The sequence below is a fragment of the Telmatherina bonti genome, assembly GCF_933228915.1.
Source record: "Telmatherina bonti genome assembly, chromosome: 14".
Taxonomy (NCBI): Eukaryota; Metazoa; Chordata; class Actinopteri; order Atheriniformes; family Telmatherinidae; genus Telmatherina; species Telmatherina bonti.
Window position 1 is genome coordinate 21,114,514 of NC_136612.1, and position 18,072 is coordinate 21,132,585.

The following is an 18,072-nucleotide window of genomic DNA, read 5'->3' on the forward strand; positions in this document are numbered from 1 at the left end:
GAAATGAAGATTTGGGACTAATGTAAATAACAAGGACTTGCCAAAACACGATGGAGTTTTTTAACATAGGTTGCTGCTCGTCATGTGTGGAAATATTCGTAGAAAATAATAGTAAAACTGCTCTTTTTTCATAACAAAAAACACTATTGGACATCAGTGTCGGTGGCGTTAAGGTGCGCTGCTCTTAAAGCTGACTCAGTGTGAAGAAATATAGTCTATATTTTTAACCATGATACTGTTCCGTAAATTCAGAGTGTTGATACTGATGGTGTTTTTAGTTGCGTGCACAATGCATATTATGATAGACTTGTTACCAAAATTAGAGAAGAGAGCGGCCGGAGCGGAGAGCGGGGACGGCGGCTGTCAGTGCGCTCACCACCCGGGCAGGGAGTCGCAGAGCTGGGGGAAGCAGCGCGCCAGGTCGGCGGCCGAAGCCGGCTGGCCTAATAAACACACGTTGAGAATCCTGCAGGATTTCAGCAACGAGCCGAGCTCCAACCTCACATCGCACTCCCTGGAAAAGATCACAGCTGCCGGAGACAAAGCGGAGCTCCTCAGGAGGATGAGACAGTCGGCGGGGAACGCGGAGGACCACAAGCGGCTCATCGGGGACGCGAGCGGCGGTAGGACTGTCTCCGCCCGCAGCGCATCCCGGCTGGCCGCTCTGTTTGAGCATCCCTTATACAAGGTTCACCTTCCTCTCCTCACGGATGATGACACTTTATTTAACGTCAACACTGACATCAGGTTATATCCCAGAGCAACAGGAAACCAAGGATGGTAAGCTGATCAAATGACACTTCATCTAACTGGGACACAGTCAGAGTTAACTGGTGATAGCTGATCTATCTATCTATCTATCTATCTATCTATCTATCTATCTATCAACAAGATGATCAGTCACTATTATGCATTCCCACATCACAACCTTTCCTTCTCGTTTCAACCTGTTTTTCTTCAGGCACAATGATGAGGGGAATGAGGAAGAGGAAGACTTCACTCCAACCGCAGAAGGGACAGCAGAATCATACCCCAACTGGCTGCGCTTTCACATCGGGATCAATCGCTACGAGCTCTACCCCAGACACAGTCCTGTGCTGGATGCCCTTCTGAAGGACCTGGTCACACAGAGGATCACCACTGTGGGTGAGTTAGTCTTGAGTGTGCAATTGAGAAGATGGTGGGATTCATGGTTCAGTTACTTTGAGGCAACACACACATAAGAATACTTTTGGTTATTTTAGAGTCATATTGCCAGCCTTCAACATTAACATCAGGATAGTTTCATACTTCATTATACTTCTTGTGTAGTTTTATTACAGCAAAGTAACTTGCTGTAAATGTCTTCAATCCTGTAATGAAATTAACTGAATGTTTAATCCATAAAATCAACATTTGAGCATTTAATGTTCACATTTAAAACCAGATTACATTTAGCTTTGCAGCAAGATAAAAAAAAAAAAAAAATGAATGCTCCAAAAGAGGGTTGAACGCCCTACTGAAGTCAGCTGTCTTACCTCTTAAGTCAACATCACACTCTGCAATATAATATTGTTACAGTCATAATGGAGGAACGGGGTTGGGTTTAACCTTCAGGGTTGAAGCTGCAACAACCCAAAGCTGCATGCAATTTAAACAATAAGCTGTATTTCTTTCTTTACATTTGTTTGAAGATAACAGCTCAATTTCATGGCAGCTTGTTTGGCAGAACACAACTTACATTTATTCTATATTTGCCTCATTTTATAGGGAAGACTGAATTAGTTTGGGTTTGTATCATTTTGAACCATATAACGTGGTAGGAAGTAGGGATAATTGCTTTCAAAATGATGAATATTATCTCTGTTTTAACCACTAACTACGCAGTTATTCAAAATGTTCAAAACATATTTGTTTGTAAAATGATGCTCTGAGCACTGGTTTACCTGGTTGCCAAATATCAACCATTTTCAGCTAGAAGTGAATGTTGACATCACAGTCAGTGCTCAGATTTCCTGAGTTTGGTAAAAATATGTCTATTATAAAAATCAATTGTGCTTATATTTCCTTTTAGAAATTCATGACTTAAGTGAAAGTTTTTATTTTATTAGGTTTTAGGACAAACAAAGCTAACTAAAAATGAATTGTTTATCATTTCCACTGATGTTCTCTTTTAAAGAGAACACTGGTTACCTACAGCAACGCACAAATACTGTTTGCTTACTGTGAAGCCTTGTTAGTTTCTTATTGGCAGTTCTCGCTTTCTTTCTCCAACACAGTCCCTCCCTCTCCTCCATCCTTTTGTGCCCGTCTCTCTGCTGGGGCAGGCTGTGGCCTTTTGTCCATGCTTCAGCTTAACTCATAAATCATACACACAGAAGCATGAGGAGGTACAGGTGAAAGAAAGATGGATTTATCATTACGGCACGGGAGGGGGATCTGATGCTAGTGCAACCCCTGGAGCTCTCTGAAAGACCGGCAAATGGAAAGGAGTAGGAAAGAAGACAGACGCGTCGATTTATTTTCTTTTATTTAGGAAAGATAGTCGAATCGTCACAACAAGATGTATTCTCACACAGTTGATGAAACATAAAGGGGGAAATATGAAGGATGTCCTGTTGAACCGTGTTGTCAAAGTCATGTGTGTGACATGTATGTCACCACAGATACAATCCAGAGAAACAATCAGCTAAGCTTCGCCAGGGCTTCTCTCATCGGGGGGTTACATTTTTTTGTATTTCCAAATAGAAACCAAAATGTATAAATACCAGCATACTGCATTACGGTCAGTTCTTTAGGAAGCTTGGCTTACGGCTCCAACATCAGAGCTTTTAAACATAGTTCAGTGATTTCTAATCTCTTAAAGGTTTAAAGCTTGCTGTAGAGATGCATCAAGTTTAAAGATTACTTTAAAGGATTACCATGGGACACCATCCAACTTGACCTGACTTCAGCAGATCTGGTACATATGTTGTTCTGCGTTCACTCAGCTTTCTCTTTCTGTCAGAAAGAAAGGCTGCTGCACCTCAGGTTATGTGGCTTCCGCTGCTACGTGCAACGGTGAATAAAAAGAAAAAACATCTCGATGCTTTTGAAAGTGAGTCACAGTTAAAAAAAGAGGAGGCTGGCCATCACTGAGTAAGATGAATCGACACAGACAGAGCATAACAGAGAGGCTGTGAATACAAGAATGACATATACAAGCATAAAGATAAAAGGAAAAACAGAAACAAACACTGAGAGACAAAACAGCAAGAGAGAGAGTAAACACTAAACACAGCTCAATGTTGGGTGAGGAGGGCTAAAGAGCAGCCAGCCACTCAGGCAGCAATCCAGTCAGTAAGTGGGTCCTCTACAGGGGGCTTATGCTGATATTGGGGTTAGGCATAAGCGCTGTGTTGTATAATATGCTCAAGTTAATGTGCTGTAATAAACGGGCAAATCCCCCCAAAAGCCTGTCCATTGTGAAAGAAACAAGGCATTTAGACAGGCCTGGCGGTCCCTTTGTTTGAGTCAGAGGAAAGCAGGAAGCTCACAGTCAGTCTCCATCACCCTCCGGGAGACACCATGGACATGACTGATAGTCAGAGACATACGCCCTGGCTCCACTTCCCCACATGAGATGTCACTTACAATGTATGCAATCAATGACGGGGTTATAAAAAAATAAAGAAACATGTCGTTGTTGTCTCTGTTTTAAAAAAAAAAAAAAAAAAAAAAAAAAAAAGCATATATGCTGCAAGGACACAGTACACAATTACAGTCAGACGAATTTTCATTTTATGTTCAGCCCTCCAACCAACCCAAAGGTACCCTGCCAGCAGATGCTGTTCATGCCACTTTCTGCTGGGAGCCGTTTTCTTGCTCGGTCACACTTTGCTCCTAACTGCCATAATTTCAAGTCTGATTGCGCGGTCCGCGACAAATTGGTCAGCAGATGTACAAAACTATAATGAATTCATGCAAAATTGCATTTTCCATATTGCCAAATAACAAATCAGCATCTGAGTGTGCCCATGCATGTGTGTGCGTTTTCATGCTTTGAATGGTTTAGATTGCAATCTAACCTGTCATTTGTATTTTCTCCCAGCCATGAAATCAGGAGGCACCCAGCTGAAGTTGATCATGACTTTCCAGAACTATGGACAAGCGCTGTTCAAGCCTATGAAGTAAGTAAAACACGGCTGGACTGCATGAGTTCACAGCTCCACAACATGGCTGTTATGACTGCTGTTTGACTATCTTCAGTCAATTGTTGAAATATATTTTCTCTGCTGTAAATATCCGTCTTTAAAAGTCTCCTAAACTATCCATGTCATATACCCGATTGTGATGCACATGAACTACACAAACTCTCATGCAAATAAGTGCCAGGTACTGTTACTGAATCTTGCTTAGTCTACATATACACATCCTCCCTTCTGTGTGATCTCATTCTGATGGTGAATTGTCCGTCTGCTTTTTAATTAACATCAACAGGCTTATGTGTTAATTAAAATGAGCACTGAGCCATCATGAAGGCGTCTTTAGGGAGCCATACACACTGGCAGAGGCGCGTTTCACTTGAAAAAGAGCTAGCCTCCCTTTAAGCTGTCTGACTTATTCCCGATGAATTCCCCTGTTGACACCGGTAACAGTGTCCAGGCTAACTGGGCCGTGATCTCAGGTAATTGCTCACAAGTCTGATTTGATTGCAGTGAAATGCAGAAAAGGTTTTCCATATGAGAGCTCCTGCAGAGAGCATTAAATTGTGGTAGAGAGGGAAAATGAGGGAGATGAAAGAGGTAAAACAATAAAGACAGTCCAAGAGGGTGTGTGTTTTCGTATTTAAGTGCTTGCAGAATTAGTGAATGAAGCTTTTGAAATCCATATCGTGGCAAATTGATAATCTGCTCTAACGTACTTTGGATGATTTTTTGTTGCAACCATAATAGCCTATTTCTGTACCAGACAAACTTATATTACTATACAAGGAATAATAAAAAAAAAAATAAAAATAAAAATAAAAAAAAAGGATGTTAAGGTGTATAAGTTCAATATCAGATGAGAACAAGCACTTAAATATTGGGAATTACTATCATGAATTGATTGATGGGGAGGCTACAATGCTTTTCAAAGACTATCCACCAAGTGTTGGGCGTTCATTTTCACAATTCAGCCTTTCTTCATCAATCACTAACCCTTCTCCCACAAATGCTTACATAAAAAGTAGGGGTCACAACTCAGACTTGCATATGTCTCTCATTTCAAAGTCAGTGAGTGGTTGAGTTTACAACATGATGTGCTGTCCACAAAGTTAGCCGAAGAGAATCTGGTTCATAGCCAGACAATAGGAGCAACACTTGCCAGCATTTCATGTCAACAACAACACCCAGCAGACATCATTGACATTGTCGTGTCTGAAAAGAATTAGGATTACCCAGCATTTGTATGTGTGTGCATCTGTGAATCATGGGGTTGGCTTTGAGCAACACAGACAACATGTGAGTGTGTATGTATTGTATTTAAGTGTAACTTTGGTGGTAGGATTGGTCAAAGACAAATGGGAGTATGCTGAGGCACAGTCAGGTCCTGAGGTGGTGCTTTGGGCCATGTGGTCTAAACCATGTCAGGAGACAGTCATGCATCATCGGCGCCTTTTCACTTGCATTCAGCTTTGTCAGATAGAACAAGATTATTTCCCATAGAGTTGGATGTTTTGTCTCTTAGGGAAATTATTTAAAAAATTGAAAAAAAAATTGCAAAGTTGCCAAACGACTTTTATTATTTTTGTGGGCGTGGAAGTGGGTTTTCATTACCACAGTACAACTTACTAATTACTAATTACTAATTACTAATTACTAATTTTCAGTGCTGAATATGTATATATATATATATATATATATATATATATATATATATATATATATATATATATATATATATATATATATGTATATATATATATATATATATATATATATATATATATATATATATATACATATATGTATATATATATGTATACTTGTACATATTATGTTGTGTTACATTATGTAACTAACTAAAAAAATGCAAAAGAGGAAAATATGATTTCTTCTTATTTTAGACCCAAGTTAAGCAATCTCTCGCAAATGCTGCAAGAAATAGTTGTGACAGTAATTGCATGTCAATTTCTGAATCATGAACCACAGATTCCTGCAGTTCTTTGTCTAGCCTGTCATATTTTATTCAAGCTTCTTGCTTTGACTGTCACAATCATCTGTCTGCAGTGTTTACAGACACTAAGCAAATCTCCTCTGAGCAGAATTACAAAAATAAAGAAAGGTATTTCTCAGAGACATAATGAAAACCTTTTGTCCTGCTTTTGTGAAAGCACATCATGGGCTTTTGTTGTTTCTGTCATATTTATCAGCCCCACTTTTATTTTCGGAATTATGGTGCATTGTGGGTACAGTAGTTCAGAGCTTTCTTGTAACGCATTATTTTTCTTCTCATATCCTGCTGTGAAACACCAAGTGGTGCTCAGGAGAAGCTTTGAAGCTTTTCATCTCCTATGAGGCGGATGCAAATCTCAGCACTGCCGAAGGCTAGGAGACTGAACAAACTGACAGCTTGCCAGACACCTCCACAAGATGTTTTCTCCATGCAGCACTGGGACGATATTTAGAGCTTTGTTTTATCCATCTAAGTCTGATTAAAAGTGTGAGGCCACAGTGGAGTAGAGGATGCTGATTTAGTTTCAAACGACAATTTAGCTTAGCTTTTTAGGTAACAATGGCTTGTTTTTCCTCATAAAAACACCTCCTCTTTTCATGCAAATGATCACAAGTCCTCTGAAAAAATTCAAACACATCTAACTATGCTCACCAATGATTATTGAAAATCCTTTTTAAAAAGTGCATCTGCAGAAATAGAGATAGTTGCACACAGTGACTCCAAGAAAGGTAAAAGTAAAGTGTGGAAAAAGCTTCACTACAAAACGAAAGACATAATTTCTGCCTCAGCCTATAGAACCTAATAGGAAATAGATTAAAGCTAAACCAGAGCATGGAACAGAAGATCACTGCTTGATTTAAATGATCAGAAGCTGTCAGGAATGTGGAAGAAGCAGAGCAGAGCTGATTTTGGAAAAGTGAAGCTTGTTCCTTAGGGATGGGAATAATTAGCACTAAAAACCTGTCAAGGACCTGAGTCTTCCAGTTGGAGCACGGTTTTAAGCCAAGTGAAGACTCCCCATGCCAGATCTTCATGTCTGTCTGGCTCACATCTCTGGTGCTCTTCCTGAACTGCCAAGACCCTGATCTGGTGTATGCACAGAACCTCAATGCTCATATCATGCTAAATAGACTTGTCAGATGAGAGGACTGAGGAGATGTAAGCCTCAGGTATGCAAATAATAAGCTTGTTTCCTCCACTTGCTCTTGATTTTTCTCTTCTTTTATTTGATAAAATCAGTTCAAAACCGTTTAGTTTTTTTCACAACAACAGCGTAAATTACATTTATTGGTCCTGTTTGTTACAAAACATACCTCCCTTCTGCTGAGAGTGTTAAATCAGACTTTATTATTCTGTACACATATAGCATACTGTATAGGGCACATATGTCCAACCTTTAGTACTGTGGAGAATCTAAATATGTCCTCATCTTCAGGGATTGAATCAGTTTGACATGCTTGAGCTGTTCGAGCTAGTAAAGCCAGAAGGTTTGGCTGTAAGGCGTCAGAGCTGCAACAACCCAGAGGCAATTTCATTTTCTTTACAATCTACAGGCTGCTTGTAACCATAAGTCCATCACAGGCCACCGTCATAAGACCCACTGTGCCCCTAGCATTTGGGTTATGAGTGACACTTCTGCATGGATATCCAAAGAGAATACTATTAAACCGCTTCCTCCTCCAGTTATTGACCTGATTATGAAATACTGAATTACTTTCAATTACTTCTTTACAATTTTATGAGCAGTTTGGTGCTGGAAGGTTCACCCACCACCTGCAAATAAGCCCTCCTCTGAGGACCTCTATGTAATCTTCTTCCACCACACAGACATGAAAGTCTAGTAAAGTGACTCAGACATCAGTCATCTGTGGAGCAAATAACATTAAACTCCAGTCTAAAATCTGGCTTGACTGTCTGTCAAGATAATAAGACAATAAAGTTCAAAGAAAGAAGGGTAATATCCTTTAATCATAACACTGAACTTCAAAATCCGGCTCGAATCCTGAAGTAAATTATGTGAAATATATGTAATCATTCACATGCAGATAAATGTGTATGAACAAGTATATACATGCAGTTAAAAAGCAAGCAAGCATACACTGCACATGCACACAGAAACCTTTCCTGAATTCATTAAATAGGTTATATTCAGTGCCTGGAGGCAGAAAATGTTGTTGCTGTCCTTTTTTTTTCTCTTTCTTTGATAGCCACTCATTTAAGGGGTTCCCCTAAAGATTTCCCACACGGACCGTCCCAGCGCCGCTGGCTGTTCTAAGCTGGACACACTTTTAAAAGGTGCTGTTTACACCCATCTTTGGATCTGCACACAAACACAGAGGAAGCGTGTTGCTATAGACAGCTGCTAGCACAGCTGCAGCACACACATATATGTACACACAAGCCGCAAAGAGGATGATTCTGGCGGGGTTACGGAGTTCGTGCACCGTCCATTACCTGCGGCTGGTACTGGAAAATGTGTGAACAGCGAGCCAAGCTGCAGCTGTAGCAACTCACTCAGAGCTGTGGGTATATTACACAGGAGGTGATGACTGCAAGCCTGCAATCTGCCTACAAACACAAAAGAAAACCAGCTCATTCACTCCCAACTACTCACCATTTAACACTCCCCTAATGATTTTCGCAGTGACAACTTAGAACGCCTTGAAGCGTGCAAATGTGATGAAGCATCAAATCTTTTCACATTAACATTGTAGTCTAGTCCCCAGTGAAGTTTTCTGTCACGTTTGCGACCTGGATTTTGAATAGCATGAATAGCTTCAGCTGAACTTTCACTAATCTTTTTTTTTTTTTTTTTTTTGCCTCCTGACAGGTTATGTAAACTTTTGCTGCATAATTTTTGTGGCTTAATCAGCCTTTGTATTTAAGTTGTGCTTGGCAGGAAAAGAGTCTTCAGCTTTTCAGCAGCCCCTGCTGCGCTGTCTTGGCTGCCAGAGGCCAGAGCAGCAGCTCAGGATGCCAAGCAATTTGTCTAACCTGACTGTTCAAATCAATGACAATCTGCAGAGAGCAGGTGGGGTTTGTTCATGAGAGGCAAGAGATAGAGGAGGCTATAAATTTCAAGTGAATGGCATGTATGCGTGCATCCAACTTGTGGTATAAATGTGGGTCTTGCAATTTCTGTTTCTCTTTGGGCTTAAGAAAATCAAGAATGTGTAAACAAATATGAACGCCTTTGTGTTCATATTTGTGTCGAGTGTGTTGCTTTACTAGTTTAACTTTTCAGTGGGTTCCATGGTAAAGCATGTTCCCACTAAATATTCATTTATGGAAATAAAGAAAAAAACTGCCGTTATTGCTTAGATGCTCGTCAATAAAATAAACAAACAAAAAGAAACAGTTCAAATATCAAAATAACCATTGCATGAAAGATGCTTTGACTTTTCTCAAATCTACCTCTTATTTTTTCTGAATCATCAATGATGTCTTGGGAAAAAAAACTGAGAAATGAAACCACAGAAAGTTCAGAGCTGGAGTGCAACTGAACCGCAATCAAGCAGGAGAAGCTGAGAAATTCAGAAGAAAGAAATATCTTTAACCTTTAACATTTTTCCATCAAATTTCGGATTAGTCGTGAAGTTGGCTTCTTTCCCATAATATGACCTCACAATTAAACCAACAGAACCACAGTTTTTTTTTTTTGTTGTTTTTTTTTAGCAGGAAGGCTTCAAATAATGTGAAAACGCCCAACTGACCCAGGGGTGGGCAACTCTGTTCCTTGAGGGCCGCAATCCTGCAGATGTTAGGAGTCTCCCTGCTGCAACACAGCAGACACACATCAGATTTAATTAGCAGACTTGTGCAGAGCTTGACATCAAACTCTGCACAAGTCTGCTAATTAGCCATTGATTTAAGTCTGGTGTGTTGCAGCAGGGAAACTCCTAGCATCTGCAGAACAGCGGCCCTCGTAGACCGGAGTTGCCCACCCCTGATGGACTACAGCACAAAATGAGAGGCAGCCTCTTAGGAGACAAGAGACTGCAAACAATGCAACTTCATGAGATATTGCATTCAGTTTTTACATTAGTATTTGTTAACAGGAAAAGTCCTTGAATGATGCAATTTATTAAAAAAAAAAAAAAACTTGTTTGCATTGTGTCAAAGACGCAGACTGGGGTAAATGTTGCCAAACAGTGTTGTGCAACATTTCCCATTTCAACCAACACACAGTTTTACTATGGCAACACTGGAATTATGGTTAGTCACTCTTTATAATGTCTCCAGCTTCTTTTTTCTGAGGTTTTATCATTTCATGGAATTAAAATGCTGTTTTAAACATTTAAGGAAGATTTTAATTATTTCATAGATGTTGTTCACAGTGTGAGCATGTCTTTTAAAATTGGTATTAGTTGACAATTTGAAGTACTTCACGTGATAAATTGGCTCAATTTGAGGGTGAAAATCACATTTCAATTTTCTATCTAAATGCAGTTTGATAGTAATAACATGATAAACTGAGGCTCCGCAGCAGTTTAGCAGCAGTCTGTATTGGTGAAGGCTATGGTCCATTTTTGCAGTGGATACATCCCATTAAGCATCACATTTAACAGAGGAAACTCGAATTATATTACCTTAACAAAATCTTTATTAACCTAAATCACATGATTCTATATATCAGTTTACAAATCTGCATTTCACATGCACATTATTTTTTTACACATAAGCATTGGAAATCTACGAAAAAAAGACTAAACAGAGGTAGAAGTTTTGCCCGACTGTTTAATTCCTACATGTGTGTGACAGTTGAGTTCAGCATCAGTACTCAGTGGTAACTACAGCAGAGCTGCTTTATCTAAGGTCACGGTTAATTGCAGCAATAACCGTAGTTACTAATGGGCTTTTATGATGCAACTTTGCAAAGCTGTTTCTGCGCACAGACCATCAAGCCTCAACAAACATACAAAAAAGCCAAGGTAGTCTGCTATCAAACAACGTTTCATGGTCTCTCTCTCTCTCAGACATACTCCCGTTCCTGTGAAAGGCATCCTTAACATCTGTTTCCTGTGCAGCTTTGTACTTGCAGCCAGGCAGGCAGAGACAGCCAGCCCCAACAGCTCTTCTTTAGGCTCTGAGCTTTGCCGACTCCCTCCGCAGGTCTTTAAGATTAATTTGGGTTTTAAGCCGCGCTAATGTGGATGAGGATTGCTCATATTACACCGCCTCTTTCTTCTTTCCCCCTCTCTACACTCCTCTTTCATCCCCTCTCCTCCTTCCTCTTTTATTTCTCCTATCAAAGACTTTTGTGTAGCCCAGCCTCAGGCCGATACTATTATAAAGTCAGTCCTCTCAACACAGCTTTCTACCTTGATGTTAGCTTGTAATATTTTCCTTCGCCTCGCTCTGCTTCTGCTGTGTATTTTTCTATTTCTAGCATCCACGTAAACAAAAGTCTTGATGAAATTCTCGATCTTGCAGCTACACACTGCGACGTTGCTTTGCAAACATACGTGTTCAAGTTCGGGGTGTTTGTAGCATGTGTGTTTGCTCAGTGCCGTCACTGTGTGGGTGCCGCGGCCTCTTGTGAGCTCTGAGATGAGCCAGTTAATTAGTGCTCTGTTAACAGTCAGGAAAACCAGCTGCAATTCAGCGGTTTGTCAGAGCTGCGTGTCCATTGACACGCACACAGTTTGAGAATTTAAATCAGCTCAGTGACGCCTTCATAAAGTCTACGGCAGAATTTCAGTGTGAATGATTTTAATAGAAGCATCAATCATTCGTCAGTGTTTTGCTTGTTACCTAATTAAGTCCCATCATTAAAGTTTGGGTGGTGTGACACTTTTGGCTGTTCTGCAATCAGTCACTTTGTATCAGTCACATCTGTCATAATTATCAGCGACTCATTGTGTCCCATTTTCATCTTTTCTCTTTCTGCTCAGTTTTTTTTTTTTCCCTGTTCTCGACTCAAAAGCTTTGCAAAGTAGCTTCCTGCTCAGAATGTTCCTGTATGTCATCTTAAATCTAAAATAAGTTTTTATGTTGTTGTTGTTATTTGACAGTCACTCTCACACAGACATTGACACTGTGAGGGCTGTCTTATTTTAGACTCCCCTCACATCCTCTTCACACACACACACACAGACACACACATGCTGCACATAAAGACTTCTCTCATGAATGTTTTACTAGGTCAGCTCCTGAGGAAGTGGTGTTTTTCATCACCATCCTTCCCTTTCTTCCTCGTTCTGTCCATCCTCCTCTCTGTCTCCACCTCCCGACCATGCTTCTTTTCGGACGTGTTTGTTTGATTCGCTGAGGCGGGACTAATCCTCAGCTTGTCACTCGCCTCCGTTCAGAGGCTCTGTGCTCTGTATTTTTAGATCCTCTCCGTTTTCCTCCTCCTTTTAACAAGTGTTTATGCACTCTCAGTGTAATATGACAGAACTGTGAGTTGCTTCGCTGTAATGTGATTACAAGGCGACTGAGTTGCAGGAGATGATACCACAACTGATGGAAGTGATGGATGATTGTCTGAATGCTCATTTTGTAGCAATAAGACTCCATTCCCAGATCTCAGCAGTGCACTTGGTGGCTACAGTGCTGTGATTACCATCATCAAGAGTTGGATTGTAAACAAGGAATTTATGCACATATAGTCTGCACAAAAGGTGTCATTTACTGAGTCGATGTGGAATTTGTCTCTTTGCACAGTTATTCCTACAACAAAAACATTTGCATATAGTACCCTAAAAGCCACATTATGTGTGTTTTTAGTCCACAAAGCATAAATCACATGCATTGTGCTGATGTGTTGGCCCCTCAGCATCTGCATGATTGTATTTTAACTTTGCATTTAAAGAAAGAAGAAATGCATCAACAATCGTTCATTTAATCATATCTCTACACATTAAGAAGTCTTATTAGTTAGATCTAAAAAAACATTGCATATTATACTGTAATATCATTTAGTGCTAAATGTTTTTTTTTCTTGTTTATACTGTGATGATTGCCTCCTCTTCTGCAAAATACAGCAAAATACAAACTTATGATGCAGGCATTAAGTACACTTTCCTTTGGAATAGATTACTTTTGCAAATAATGCTAGTGGTCATTTCATGTGTATCAGCACAAATGCAGGTACCATCATCTCTTGCATGCTTCACAATAAACCATGACAGCATGTTGAATATTTGAATCACAAGCATCACGGCATGTAGTATTTTAGGCCTTTGTGTCAGTGTGCATGCTTGTGTACTGGAACAGTGTATGTTTTCCCGTCAGGCTGCACTACATCCAAGTTTATCGTATTTTTGGATTCGTCCCTGCTTTTCCTGGCCGGTGACATTGTCACTACTTAGCTTGGTTATGCTTCAGCCATCCTACTCTATCATATCATTATAGTCTGTACTGCTAGATGGGGATTTTTTTTCAGCTTCCCAGGAGGAATGCCACCGCCGTGTTTGTCTGGAATGCTGAAAATTCATTTTAGACATTTCCAATGAGCATTTCCTTTTAAAGCAAAGGAAGCAGGCCAAGTTTTGACTTGCGGTGAGGATATATACTTAGCTTTCACCAGGTACTGCACATTCAACAGTTTTTCTCAGGTTAATTATCTGAAATGAAGACACAGGAGTGTTTTATTTTATTGGAGTTTCCAAGGGTTGATCGCTTTATGATTACAAGTTTTGCAAATCTTCTTAGAAAACTGAGAGAAAAACTCACTCTATGGCATGAAATACCATCTTTGAATCTTTCTGAGACACTGTAATGGGATAAATGTATGAGCATTGACAAATGAGGTTGTTTCTCCTTTTTTTTTATATTCCTGCTGTTTGAAAATGACACTTGCTTAATTCATACTTCATCAGTAAGTTTCTGTTTATTTCAACAATGAGACCACACGCACAGCTCCACCCCCTTTACAACTGAGTGCAGTCATTAGATAAAGACCTTTCCCAGGTAGATCTATCACAGTCCACATAAATGTCTCTCCAAGCTGAATGAATGATACAACAGTTCTTCAAGAGAGAAAATGAGAGACGGCATTGTAGCTCTGTAACTTGGGCCTTTTGTGATAACCACATAATGGTTAATACATCCATTGTGGAACAGTCCTGTGCTTGTCTAAGCCTGTCCCATGCAAGGTGGCAATTAGGCTGTGTGTGACTCCCCCTGCCCCCCTGGCAGAGGTCAGAAGAGGGTAGGAGAATGCAATCTTTGTCTACCAATTAAACCAGAGAGGAGGAGGAGTGTTCTTACTGGCTTCACCCATTGTCAGTGCAGGAAGTAGGAGGGGCTGCAATGGCCAGGTCTAGTATCATAAGGATGGGGAAGCAGAAACCTGATGCAGTGGTTTGGGTGGGTCGCTTCTCCCCTTCCACCTGCCTACTTTCCTTTTAGTAGCTCTTAGCAGCAGTGATGCAAACAGAGGAGTCTCTGTGCTGGAGGTGCAGGGAGATTCTGTGAGTTCTTGCTGCTTGGAAGATGAATGTAGTGAAATCTTGGATGCATGAAAAAGTACAAATTGTGTGTTGTTGCTATATTGCACTCCAGACAAAGTAATGTATCCTTTTCCCAGATGTTAAATGTTCTTTACAAATCTATTAAGAAAATTGTGAAAACCATTAAGAAGCGTGTCATTTTGTTGTGTTCGGCACCTCTTCATGGATAACAGTGTTTGTATATATGGGAAGAAACTGGATGTTTTAGCCTCTTTATGTTAGCCGCTGGACAAACGGACTTCAGCTAGCTCTTGCTAAATGTTAAAGTCAACATGTTATTCTCAGCACAGTGACATGTCCACAATGTTCCCAGTGGCAATTATACCTTGTACATGGTTTTAAGTTAGCGTGTTAGCATGCTAATCTAAGTCTGTTGACACCAAAGACTGATTGTGTAATCAATTATCTTATTTCTTTTTTTTTTACTTAAACATGGAAAAGCATAAAAGCAATGATGCCATCATAGAGGAAGTCCATCATCAGATGCCATCTAATTAAGACTTTATACCTACACCCATGACTTTATGGTGGAAAAATATATTCTATGTGTTGTTATGGTTTAGAAAGCTTGTTGAAAATTGTGGTTAATCATCATTACATTATAATAAGGTACTCAGGATATTATGTTGATGTTTTATAACACAATGAGGTAGACAAAATTCATATAGCAATATAATACAACTCACTATCATAAGTTCAGATATTTGCGAGAAACCAGTTTCCAATGGAAAGTCTGCTTCTCATTCCTTTTACACACTCATTAACTTTATTTATCCTCAAGTACACTTTACTCACTCCATCCCACTTAACTATTACACAAGCATAAGTGTAACCCTTGGATCTGTTTTTCCAGCCTTTTCACCACTTCCTCCTTTGCCGCTCTAACCCACTCATGACCACAATGACGTCTCTCAGCCACCACTTAGCCCCTGATAGATGGCTTCTATTTAGGATACGGCATCTGACCACAAACCACAGAGCACAACAAGACTGTTGACAGCTTTAAATAGAAAAGTTCAGCTGTGGAGGAAACAAAGCTCAATTTGGGGGCCTTGTCCACAAAATAGCTTTCAAAATACACTCTTTTGATTGCTCTTTTTTGGTCAAAGTTTGAAATTTTTCAGTTTTATGTAGTTAGGTTTCGCTCCGTTGTGTGCAATCTATTTGGGGATGAAGGAGAAAAGCAGCTATGAAAATGACTGACAGGCTGCTAAAACTGAGCTTTTCCTGCCTCGAGCTGAAAGTAGCGATGAATGAACTTCTGGAACTAATAACTCTTAGCAGTGAACAGAGCAGGTTGTTATGACTTCCCAAAGCAAGTCTTTGAAACATTTCTGGACTCTGGCATTTCACTCTTCAGAAATGCTCAAAATAAACTGCCAGTTTCTTAGCGGACCTCTGCCATGTGCATGTGTGTTTGTGGCTGTGAATGCATACATGGTAGTCTCTGACAGTATTGTGGTATGTGGGGAAGGAAATGAGAAGATGAAGAGGAAGAAAGGAGGAAGGTAAACGGGTGGAGAGTGATTTGAATAGTTGTGGATGCATGACTGGCTGGTTCCCATCCAAAGCACATTAAAGGATAATTCTGGTTCATTTCAGCCAGAAGCCCCATTAATAAAATAACCAAAGACCCATTTTGATTTTAAATATGACTTAGAAAAAAAAAAATCTAAGTATTTTTTTCATTTTCTGAAACCTTACTTTGTGTGTGGATATGTGTGTGATGGAGGTTAGAAGCTCTGGGGGAAAGCTGTACTCAGCTCTGTAGTCCAGGTTGTTAAAGTGTGGTCTCTCCTTTCCGAAAGTACTGAACAAAGAGAAAATGTCTAGGGTTGGTTTCATCATTTCTGAAAGATCTAGCTTTCTGCTTCCAGGCATCTGTCATCATCCAAGGCAAGAACTGGACATCGTGGAGGAGGAATTAGCATTATGATGCTGCCTTTTTAAATAAAACCAGTTTCCCTCTAAATCTAACAAAGAAATTATGTGGCCAAAATCTAACAAAGTCGTGTTCATGTCCAAGTGTAACCATTCCTTAATGAAAGAGAAACCTAAGGCAAGAATAAGAGTAAAGATAAAATCCCAAACTGAAGGACTGACTTTCTGGCCTAAATTGTTGATACTTTGCTCATATCTCAGAAGCACCAAAGGTTGTGATAGAGTAGCCATGTTTAATCCATAATATTTTTAATAATTTTTCAATCATGTTCGTAAAACATGACAAAATTTTGAAGGGTAACAATATTAATCTCATTTAGTTTGGAGTGCACATGCACCTGAGGGTTACGGTGGACTCTTGAGAAGATATATGACCTCTTTGAGAGATGCTGTCAGTCTGTTTTTCTGCCCAAGGTTATAGTATATTTTACCTTTATTTCCTGTATTATATTCGAGAAAATAGTTGGTGCAATCAATTTATTTTTTCTATTTAAAGCTGTTTTTGAGAGATGTTTAAGTCATGGTTCATGTTCTTCAGCATGCTTGTATCGTTATGTTTTCAGGCTCAGGTAATAAGCACACTCCACGTGAAACTAATAGAAAGTTTCAAATATAAGTTTGAGAAAATTTTAACAAATAAAAACTTTAAAATTAAATTAAGGTTATAACAATTCAAATAAAGTATTTTAGAAATAGCAGGCAGTGTTATTTTGTTGGTTTTATGTACATTGTCACCTATTGCTTGATGAGATATAAAATTCATTTGCATAAAACAATCTAATTTAATCAAATTCATTTTAATTCATATAGTTCATAATAACTGTTTTCATAAAGAGCCGATTCCTGATAAGTTGTCAAGGTTAATAAACTTACATATTTTCATATCATCAGAGCTTTGATGCTCTGTCCTGAGCATGAACCAAGCTACAGGCAGCAGTGAGGAGGAAATCTTTCTTTTTACCAGGAATAAAAACCTCCAACAGATCATGCAGGGCAGCTATTTGTCCTAACTAGATGGGGGTTGTGAGCGGAGGAAGGAGGGTTCAAAAGCACCGTGACTCCAGGCCAGGGAATCCTAAGGAAAGAGAACGGGAAGCACAAGCTGATGACAATAATGATATCTAATACGTGTAGAATAAAGCGTACGAGGGGGAAGTGCAGAGAAGTGTTCAATGTTTAACAGAGGTTTTCCAGCAGAAAGATCATTTTGGCAGAAAGAAAAAAGTGCAGCTGCAGCAGGTGCTTGTGAAAAGGGTTTCATATAGTTTGCATGTGAAAAAGAAAAAAGGAAAGATGTGTTGGTGCGCGTGTGTTTTTCTTATCTTTGGGTCAGATAATAGGATTGTTTTGGATGAGGCATCTAGAGATGCTCCCCTCTCACAGATGGGCAGAGATAATAGACATCCACAATGGTTACACGATCCAATTAACTTACTCTTGGCCCAGGCTGTGCACACACACTTTTCTGAGAGATGAACGTGTGTGTGTGTGCACTTGC

The 18,072-nt window shown here is 39.7% G+C and overlaps 1 protein-coding gene across 1 annotated transcript in view; it reads left to right on the forward strand.

Moving 5' to 3' along the window:
• Positions 1-229: 229 nt before the first annotated feature.
• Positions 230-18,072, forward strand: part of fam20ca (FAM20C golgi associated secretory pathway kinase a) — a gene marked incomplete at both ends in the record, with an annotated part of 35,869 nt that continues 18,026 nt past the window's right edge. The window contains 3 exons of the mRNA XM_079252233.1: positions 230-780; positions 962-1,146; positions 4,070-4,148. Of these exons, the coding sequence (XP_079108359.1) occupies positions 230-780; positions 962-1,146; positions 4,070-4,148 (815 nt within the window). The remainder of the gene's footprint in view (positions 781-961; positions 1,147-4,069; positions 4,149-18,072) is intronic.